The sequence below is a fragment of the Erpetoichthys calabaricus genome, chromosome 3 (assembly GCF_900747795.2).
Source record: "Erpetoichthys calabaricus chromosome 3, fErpCal1.3, whole genome shotgun sequence".
Classification (NCBI taxonomy): domain Eukaryota; kingdom Metazoa; phylum Chordata; class Cladistia; order Polypteriformes; family Polypteridae; genus Erpetoichthys; species Erpetoichthys calabaricus.
The window spans coordinates 118,451,035-118,461,050 of record NC_041396.2 but is presented as its reverse complement, the minus strand read 5'-3'; the positions used below and the strand labels follow the sequence as shown (position 1 = coordinate 118,461,050).

General features: G+C 38.1%; 1 protein-coding gene across 1 annotated transcript in view; it reads left to right on the top strand.

Moving 5' to 3' along the window:
* Positions 1 to 448: 448 nt before the first annotated feature.
* Positions 449 to 10,016, top strand: part of ccsapb (centriole, cilia and spindle-associated protein b) — a 33,203-nt gene continuing 23,635 nt past the window's right edge. The window contains exon 1 of the mRNA XM_028797314.2: positions 449 to 861. Within this exon, the coding sequence (XP_028653147.2) occupies positions 543 to 861 (319 nt within the window). The 5' untranslated portion in view covers positions 449 to 542. The remainder of the gene's footprint in view (positions 862 to 10,016) is intronic.

The following is a 10,016-nucleotide window of genomic DNA, read 5'->3' as shown; positions in this document are numbered from 1 at the left end:
TTCTGCGCATGCGGCTCGGGTTGTCTTTGTGCGCATGCGTCCGCATCGCAGATTGGGTAGTGACACCCCCCTACCCCCCAAAAGTCTTTCAGCGACATTACACATTTTTCACTTTGAATCTACGGCTAAGTTTTACCAAAAGTACTTAAAATATTATTTCGAACGTTCATGGCATAAACTTTGCAACTGACTTAAATACGCTCACATCGACATGTACCTGGCTTACAACTACTGTATATTTCATCTTGCTGTCAAACTGACACATTTTACAAAAACAAACAAACAAAAAAATCACAACCGAAAACTTACACGAAATGTATAGAGCGCCTGAAGTCCCATAAGGTGAAATTTGTTTATCTTGTGCGAACAAGTTATCATTTCACTCCGCCATTGCTGTTCGATTAATCTTACGTATGTATAAAACTTCCGTCTTGAGCATACAAACTTCCGCCTTAAAACTACATTGACGTTTTCACCAGTTTATCAACAATCCGAACTGACAAATTAAACGCTGAGCTTTATTTTTATAACTGTGATTGAGTATGAGCTGCATGGCGGAGTCCTTAGCGGAACAAGCATCAAATAAGCGGAAACAGACTTTAACCAAGAAGCTTAGATCCGAATACATGAAGAAATTTAAAGCCCCTAAATGGGAGACCTACTACAGCTGCTACGAGGATATGCTGAGTTACAGGCTAAGCCGTCGTCTTCTGGAACAGACTCACAACCCCTGGATTTGGGATGACTGGAAGAAAAGTCCAGATTCTAGCGGTAGCACTACCCCAATTAAGCGAAAATCGGGAGAGCCGCCTGAGACACCGAAAGAAACAAACGACGCACCCCTCACGCTGAAGATACCAGGTGTGGTAGCGTTTGATACCCTTCACTATTGTCGTGGAGGTGTGTCATATGGAGCATTGTAATTGTTGGCATTTATTTATAATTAATGAAGAATGAATGTAAGATACAGATTTAAAACATAATTCTCCAAATATGTTTTCAAATGTCTAACATAATTAGAACGAAATATATATATACATATATATATAATTTAGAGAGGATAATTTTCAAAATTACAACTCAATCATATCAGGGGGAGGGTCAATGTTAATCGTCGCCACGGGCGTTTAACCAATCAGAATCTGCAGGCCTGATTACAACCGAAGACAATGACATCATAAAAGCTGATTTAAATGAGATTTGTATAGTACTCTTCAGAGTCAATGCTCACATTTGCATCTATGTTGCAGTGTTAGAAATAACGAAACCATGTATTTACAGACATGAACACAGAAATTATGTTGATCACGCAGTCAATGAGGCTTTATAGTGGCAACGCCACGCAAAATGAAATAACGATATAACGCTTAATTTGGCACATTTCTTGCAGCTCAGTTTGTAAATAGGGTAAAACTGTAAAACCACTATTTGATACAGGAAAAAAATGTTTATTAAATACGTCTACTTAGAAAATTTCATTTTAATTTCCAGCATTTTAGAGATCCTAAAAGAGGACTTTGTTGTTGGTACTTCTTTCCTTACTTTTTCCTACTTTCCTTTACAAACTGGGGAAAATACGAAGTAAAAGTGCCATCAGTCCAGTGCCTCTAAGATGCCTTTTCGGGTTTTGATTTGCTCAGTATGCAATTCACTATAATAATACTTCTAATAATTCTATAACAAAATTGGTATATAAACATGATACAGTTTTTAGAAAAACTATATCCATTAATTCTGTGTTTATACCCAATGCTTCCGTGTTGTTTGTTTTTGAAGATAATAAAGTACAGTGTTAGGGGTGTAGCTTTCATTTATGTACAGTACCAGACAAATGTAGGAAAAAACTATACAAGCATTTTAAAAATATTAGTGATTCCTTTTACATTTCTGTTTTGTGGTTTAAATGTGTCTAGGAAGGACACTTTAACCTCTAAGGTCCTTTTTATATTGATGGACAAGTCAATACTGGAATTGACTAAACTATTAACCTTGAAAAACACATGTTTTGCAAAACTTCATTTTTCAACATTCACTCATCACAGATAATCTCAAATACTTAGCACGAATATCTCAACTCTGGCCTAGTCTAACTACCTCAGCTTCAATACCTTACCAGGTGCTAGAAGCCAATCCACTTATCCTGCCAGGATTCACTTGTGTTTCAGTCCATCTTCAGATTGCATCCCCTGAAAAGGGTACACTTCAAAATACTCAAGCAAAACCGGGAACGACTACTCCTGTTGGGCATTGTATCCCGATGGCTACCTTTGAAAGAACTACACAGTCATACAGAAGCCAAGGGCTAACCACTACCCCTAACAGTACCATGCCTAAATGGACACAGTTTGTTTCATTAACAATTGTCGGTCATTGCTAAATGTCAGTAAACAACAGGGCATCTTCAGCAAAGCAATACTTAAAACAATTTCAACCATTAATTATGTGAATTTGAAGGAGAAACCAGGTGTAAATGTTAGATATGAAAACATACAACCTTCTTCTTCTACTTTCAGCTGCTCCCATTAGGGGTCACCACAGCGGATCATCTTCTTCCATACCTTTCTGTCCTCTGCATCTTGTTCCGTTACACCCATCATCTGTATGTCCTCTCTCACCACATCCATAAACCTTCTCTTAGGCCTTCCTCTTTTTCTCTTGCCTGGCAGCCCTATCCTTGGCATCTTTCTCCCAATATACTCAGCATCTCTCCTCTGCACATGTCCAAACCAGCGCAATCTCACCTCTCCCAAACGTCCAACCTGAGCAGACCCTCTAATGTACTCATTTCTAATTCCTATCCATCCTCGTCACACCCAATGCAAATCTTAGCATCTTTAACTCTGCTACCTCCAGGTCTGTCTCCTGCTTTCTGGTCAGTGCCACCGTCTCCAACCCATATAACATAGCTGGTCTCACTTCCGTCCTGTAGACCTTCCCTTTCACTCTTGCTGATATCCATCTTTCACAAATCACTCCTGACACTCTTCTCTACCCATTCCACCCTGCCTGCACTCTTTTTCACCTCTCTTCCACAATCTCCATTACTCTGTACTGTTGATCCCAAGTATTTAAACTTATCCTCCTTCGCCAACTCTGCTCCTTGCATACTCACCATTCCACTGACCTCCCTCTCATTTACACACATGTATTCTGTCTTGTTCCTACTGACCTTCATTCCTCTCCTCTCTAGAGCATATCTCCACCTCTCCAGGGTCTCCTCAACCTGCTCCCTACTATTGCTGCAGATCACAATGTCATCAGCAAACATCATAGTCCACGGGGACTCCCATTTAATCTCGTCTGTCAACCTGTCCATCACCATTGCAATTAAGAAAGGGCTCAGAGCCAATCTCTGATGTAATCACACCTCCACCTTGAATGCATCCGTCACCCCTACTGCAGACCTCACCATGGTCACACTTCACTCGTACATATCCTGTACAACTCTTACATACTTCTCTGCCATTCCTGGCCTTCTCATACAATACCACAACTCCTCTCGAGCCACACTGTCATATGCTTTCTCCAGGTCCACAAACACGCAATGCAACTCCTTCTGGCCTTCTCTATACTTCTCCATCAACACCCTCAGAGCAAACATCACATCTGTGGTGCTCTTTCTTGGCATGAAACCATACTGCTGTTCACTAATCATCACCTCACTTCCTAACCTAGCTTCCACTACTCTTTCCCATAACTTCATGCTGTGGTTCATCAATTTTATCCCCCTGTAGTTACTACAGTTCTGCACATCCCCTTTATTTTCAAATATCAACACTAGTACACTCCTTCTCCACTCCTCAGGCATCATCTCACTTTCCAAGATTCTATTAAACAATCTGGTTAAAAACTCCACTGTCATCTCTCCTAAACACCTCCATGCTTCCACAGGTATGTCATCTAGCCCAATGGCTTTTCCATTCTTCATCCTCTTCATAGCTGTCCTTACTTCCTCCTTGCTAATCTGTTGCACTTCGTGATTCACTATCTCCACATCCTCCAACCTCTTCTCTCTCTTGGTCTCTTCATTCATCAGCCTCTCAAAGTACTCTTTCCATCTGCTCAACACACTCTTCTCACTTCTGAGTACGTTTCCATCTTTATCCTTTATTACCTTAACCTGCTGCACATCTTTCCCAGCTCGGTCCCTCTGTCTAGCCAATCAGTACAGGTCCTTTTCTCCCTCCTTATTGTCCAACCTCTCATACAGCTCATCATACACCTTTTCTTTAACCTTTGCCACCTCTCTCTTCACCTTGCGCCTTTTCTCCTTGTACTCTTGTTTACTTTCTGCATCTCTCTGACTATCCCACTTGTTCTTTGTCATCCTCTTCCTCTGTATACTCTCCTGTACTTCCCCATTCCACCACCAGGTTTCCTTTTCCTCATTTCTTTGTCCAGATGTCACACCAAGTACCCTTCTTGCTGTCACTCTTACTACATCTGCTGTAGTTTCCCAACTGTGGTAATTCTTCACTACCACTCAGTGCCTGTCTCACCTTCTCCCTAAACTCAACCTTGCAGTCTTCCTTTTTCAACTTCCACCATTTGATCCTTGGTTCTGCCCTCACTCTTCCTCTTCTTGAGGAAATTTGTATTGTTGTCTGCATATTGATTTGGGGTGGCACAGTGGTAGCGCTGCTGCCTCGCAGTAAGGAGACCTGGGTTCGCTTCTCTGGTCCTCCCTGCATGGAGTTTGCATATTCTCCCGGTGTCTGCGTGGGTTTCCTCCAGGTGCTCCGGTTTCCTCCCACAGTCCAGAGACATGCAGGTTAGGTGCATTGGCGATTCTAAATTGTCCGTAGTGTGAGCTTGGTGTGTGGGTATGTGTGTGTGTGTGTGTCCTGCGGTGGGCTGGTGCCATGTCGGGAATTTGTTCCTGCATTGCGCCCTGTGTTGGCTGAGATTGGCTCCAGCAGACCCCCATGACCCTGTGTTAGGATACAGCGGGTTGGATGATGGATAGGTGGATATTGATCTGGCAAAATTTTACACTGAATGCCCTCCCTGACGTAACCCTCCCCATTTATCCGGGTTTGGGACCGGCATGAAGAAACACACTGGCTTGTGCATCCCATGTGGCTGGGTTGAAAACATAAAACCTGAACGATTTAAATCAGGGTCACCCAACAAGCTTCGTTTTAGGTGGTTAAAGCTTTGGTTGTTGCATTCTTTGGTTTCTTAATCCAGCCATCACACTTGGGAGCAAAGGAATGGTGTGTAGATGTCAAAGTCAGACCAAGTTGTCTTCTCTTTGGCAGTTGTTTCTCTCACTCTCTCCTCCTATGCTGTCTGTGTGTTAGTGCCTTTTTAAAACCTTTCAGTTTATAGGGTCTTGCTGACTGCCCTTTTTCACAATATAATCCAGATATTGCATCAATCAAGTTTGTGATAACCGATCAGTTCCCATGGTCTCGTTGATTGTTGATTTTAAGTTACTTTTAGCTAGACATGAAACGTGTTCATCTTAACGTCCAAAGCCTCCATTTTACATATTCTTACAAGCACACACACTGGTCTCTTTATCTAAGCTTAAACATATGCATTCTAATAAACAATGACACTCTTTAACAATTTATACTTATTTTCCCAGAAATCTTGTCTAAATCTATTTTGCATACATCCCAGAATTTGATCTTCTTCTAAACTTTGACTGTCTTGGGGAACTACCTCAGGAATAATGAGGTAATTTGTACCTGCCTGCCCTTTCAGTTATTGAACCTTTCCCACATGAGCTCTGAGCCCACAACTTAAGAGTCATTATCTAAATAATTCTGAAATAAAACACACAAATAAAATACTATGAGTCATATTTAACATACTGTCAACACTCAGTTTTCTAATAGCATTACAATGTTCATATATTAATAAATACTAGTATAAAGCCCCTGTTTTTTATTTTATCTTTTTAAAATTTGTTGTTAATTCATTCGACCAGTAGAACAGTTGTAAACAGACAACATTAATAGATACTGTTGCATGTAATTCTATGCTTTATTTGTCCATGTGACATATAAGCATGTCAAATAGTGGATTAAAATGTGAGTAGTTTAAGCAAAAGAAAATTTAATAAGCTATGTTTAGACAGACAATCCTACCAATTTTGTTCCCAAATCCCAAACTATATGATCATTTCAGTACTACTTGGGGCTATATTTATTCATCTTTCAGTGAAGTTTACGAGATAGTGGCTGATTTCCATGTAAATCCATGACATTATTAAAGAAATGGACACGAAGGGAAATCTAGTTTTAGCACTGGAGCCTGGTTTCAAAACATAGCATTAATATTAATGTTTTCTTACCTGTGTAAAATTATATTATCATCTGAAGCAGCAAATTTATTTGAAGAAAACAGAGTCTGTCTTCCTGCTACCACAGAATGTTTTGATTTTTCTCTCTTAAATTTCATACATATTTTCTGAAAGCACAGGTCAATATAGGTTTATACTGTCTTTATTGGCAATGTGTTCAAAGTACAGTGAAATTCCTGCTTGCATGTGCTAATCAGCATGGCAACATGTTACCAGCCTACGATGCCATGATTAGCGAGTGTATCTATTTTATTTTGAAGCTAATGGTTTTTTTACCTGAAAAATCTCAGAACACATTTCCAGCTTGGTCAGGTGCTAATTTGTACATTTTAGAGCTATTTAATTTTAAATAGCATTTGAATGCTACATGAGTATCATGTAATATACTTTAGTAAACAGAGATCAAATACTGTATGGCGTGGGTAAAACAAAAACTAAAATGTTTTCATTACATATTATTTGTCCTGTGTCAGTGCCATTAATCATTTCATATTGGAAATAAGCTAATTTTATGACTAGTAGTTTAAGAGTAGTAACTAGTAAAAATTATACATCTCTACATTAAATTGTAAAATACCACTTAAACATAATTTATATGAAATTGTACACATTCTTAAATACATGTTCAACATTATAACCTTAAAATATATTTTTAAGCATGTATATTTAATCATACAGTTTCTGAAACCTGTAGTCCTCTGTCTTCCCCTGTATTAGCAATAGATGATCTCTTCTACTGTATGAGCTGTTTCTGTGTGTTATGTGTTGAGGAAGTGCTTAATACACACAGTAATGTATGTGGATAATGCAGTTCCACATCTATAAAACCTTGCCTTTTTTCTTAAGCTTTATTTCAGGTTCTAGTAATCCTCAGCATTAGTTAGAAATGTATCTACAGGCTTAACTAAACTAAACAACAGATTTTTACTTAGTTTAGTAAGCTTACATTTTTAACAGGTCATTGAGTACTAGTACAACTAGAAGTAAGTGAACTAGTATATTTGAAAGATGAAATACTGTATCCTTATGCTGAGTGATTGTGTTAGGGTTAGACACAGTGAACAACACCTAAACAACACTCTGGAAAATTTGGTTATATTTTGAAATATCAAATAAACATTGTATTTTTTAGGATCATAATATATACATCAATATAGTTATGCCAAAATACAGTCCCAAACCAGATATTATGTATATTGAATTGGATTCACGTAGCAATGTCTTTCAGCACTGAAGAAGTTCCATATGTTCTTGCATGTGAAGTGGAGGACATTATGTTGAAAATGTGATTAAGCATTATTATTGACACTGGAAAATACAAGAGTTATATTGTTTAATATTTAATTGACAAAGTATTATTTAACAATAATGCAAAACGTGGTGGCATTGAGTTTCTTTGAATTTAATTCTAAGTATCTTTACTAATCATCCATAAAAATAATTTATCAGAAATCATTATACATATTTTGATAAATGTTACATTTGTGATCATCAATTAAATAATACACAATTTGTAATTATGCAAATTGTTTATTATTATAGTTTGTTGTGACCATAGGAGGTAAAAAAGTGAACTTTTGGAGATATAGGAGATATAGGAGGAAAAAAGTGAGCTTAGTGAATCAACCATTGATTTTTTTTTTTTTTAATGCTTCCACTTAAATTTAAAATTGCTTTAAGCTGGAGGACATTCCAGCAACATTGACTGCAAAGTAGAAATCAGCCTTGGACAGTGTCCCAGTCAATTACAGGGCATAGTGTGTATACACCCAGACAGGTTTAATTTCTAGTGTACATAACCTAACATATCTTTGGGATGTGAAAGAAGAAACTAAAGGAAAGAAAACAACAAGCAGACATGGAAAGAATATGAAAAGTACACCTTCTAGATTTGATTCTAGGACTCTGACGCTGTGAGGTAGCAATGCCAACCACTGCATCCATGTGCTGCCATGATTGTATTTTAAGTTTAATGTATTATTCAGTGATTCAGTAATACTCTGCCTAGCACTTGAGCTACGAGCCAGCAAACATTTATAAAGTTATTGTTTGGAGACGTTGTGCCACATAGTTCAGAGATTTTATTTTTAGATTACATTACTCTTGTAGTTAAGGTTGAAGGTATTACAAATATTAATGTAGCTTTAAATACTGTTATTATTGGAGCACTGCTTTGTTTTGGTTATAACCTGCACATTTATTGACAAAGAGAGTAACAGATCCAAAGTAATTACATAACAATCTCAAGGTTAACTGCATCTGTATTCAAGACAAGCAGTTTGGCCATTCATTCAAATCAATAACATAAACCTATATTAAACTCCTGTTGGGCAGTACAGTGGCGCAGTAGTAGCGCTGCTGCCTCACAGTAAGGAGACCTGGGTTCGCTTCCTGGGTCCTCCCTGCGTGGAGTTTGCATGTTTTCCCCATGTCTGCGTGGGTTTCCTCCGGGTACTCCGGTTTCCTCCCACAGTCCAAAGACATGCAGGTTAGGTGCATTGGCAATCATAAATTGTCCCTAGTGTGTGCTTGGTGTGTGGGTGTGTGTGTGCCCTGCGGTGGGTTGGCACCCTACCCGGGATTTGTTCCTGCCTTGTGCCTTGTGTTGGCTGGGATTGGCTCCAGCAGACCCCCTTGACCCTGTGTTAGGATATAGCAGGTTGGAAAATGACTGACTGACTGACTAAACTCCTGTTCTGCTGAAGTGGTTTTCCTAAGGTTAAAACATGTAAATCAATGGTGACATCTGTTGGTCAAGAAGTATACAACAGGATTACCAAGCAGCTTCAGAAAAGGTACTTTTTAAAGCTAATACTTTTCATTGTTTCATATCTTTTTTTCCAAAAATAATATTTATTTAACTAGGGGGCTTCGCCCCCTGCTCGCTTCGCTCGCCAACCCCCGTGTTTGGTTTTCCGGATACACACTTTTAAGATTTTTTTTTCTTTGAATTGTTGCTATTTCATTAGTTTCACTTTTATTTCAGAACTTCTGTAAAAACAATATTTGTAATCTTGCAAGTCCCAATATGCTGAATCTTTTTAATGAGGTCAGGACAAGTTTCTCTGTTTGGAATTTCAGCACAGACAAAACAATCTACATCATCAGCAGTTAATAATTTTTTTTTTACAAAGTAAAAAAGTAAGTAGAGTTCTGCATTGGACTCCTGTCTGTAAAGTTGTGCTATTTTCCTCTCACAGTTCCAAAAGTACATGGGGTTACCAAGGTGGTACCCCAGCTTTTGTCTAGGTTTTTGTACAAGGGCTAGACAGAACGTTTTTGACTCCTGGGGTAAATGTAGTTTTTTAAATAAGCAGACAGATAAATATATATACACAAACAAAGTAACCAATAAATGCATGTGCGGTAAACTCTGTTTTTGAAATTCTCAAGATTCTTTATTTGTCATATGCATAGTAGTTATTATACAGGACAACACACAGTGAAATGCATTCTGATCCGCTTATCAAAAATTGTGCAAAGTTAGAAGAATATCAGTTAGATTAGCAAAAAGTCATAGATTGAAAAGTAACAGTATAGTATAACATAATAAATAAGTAAAATTATGTGAATAAAGTAGAATTAAGTGTTAAGGTGCAATAGTGTAGTAATTATTGTGCAAAACCAAAGTTAGACTGGTGCATAGTTAAATGAGGCAGTTTGTTTGTTTGCGCTACTGCGTCTTTACTTTTTTTTATATTTT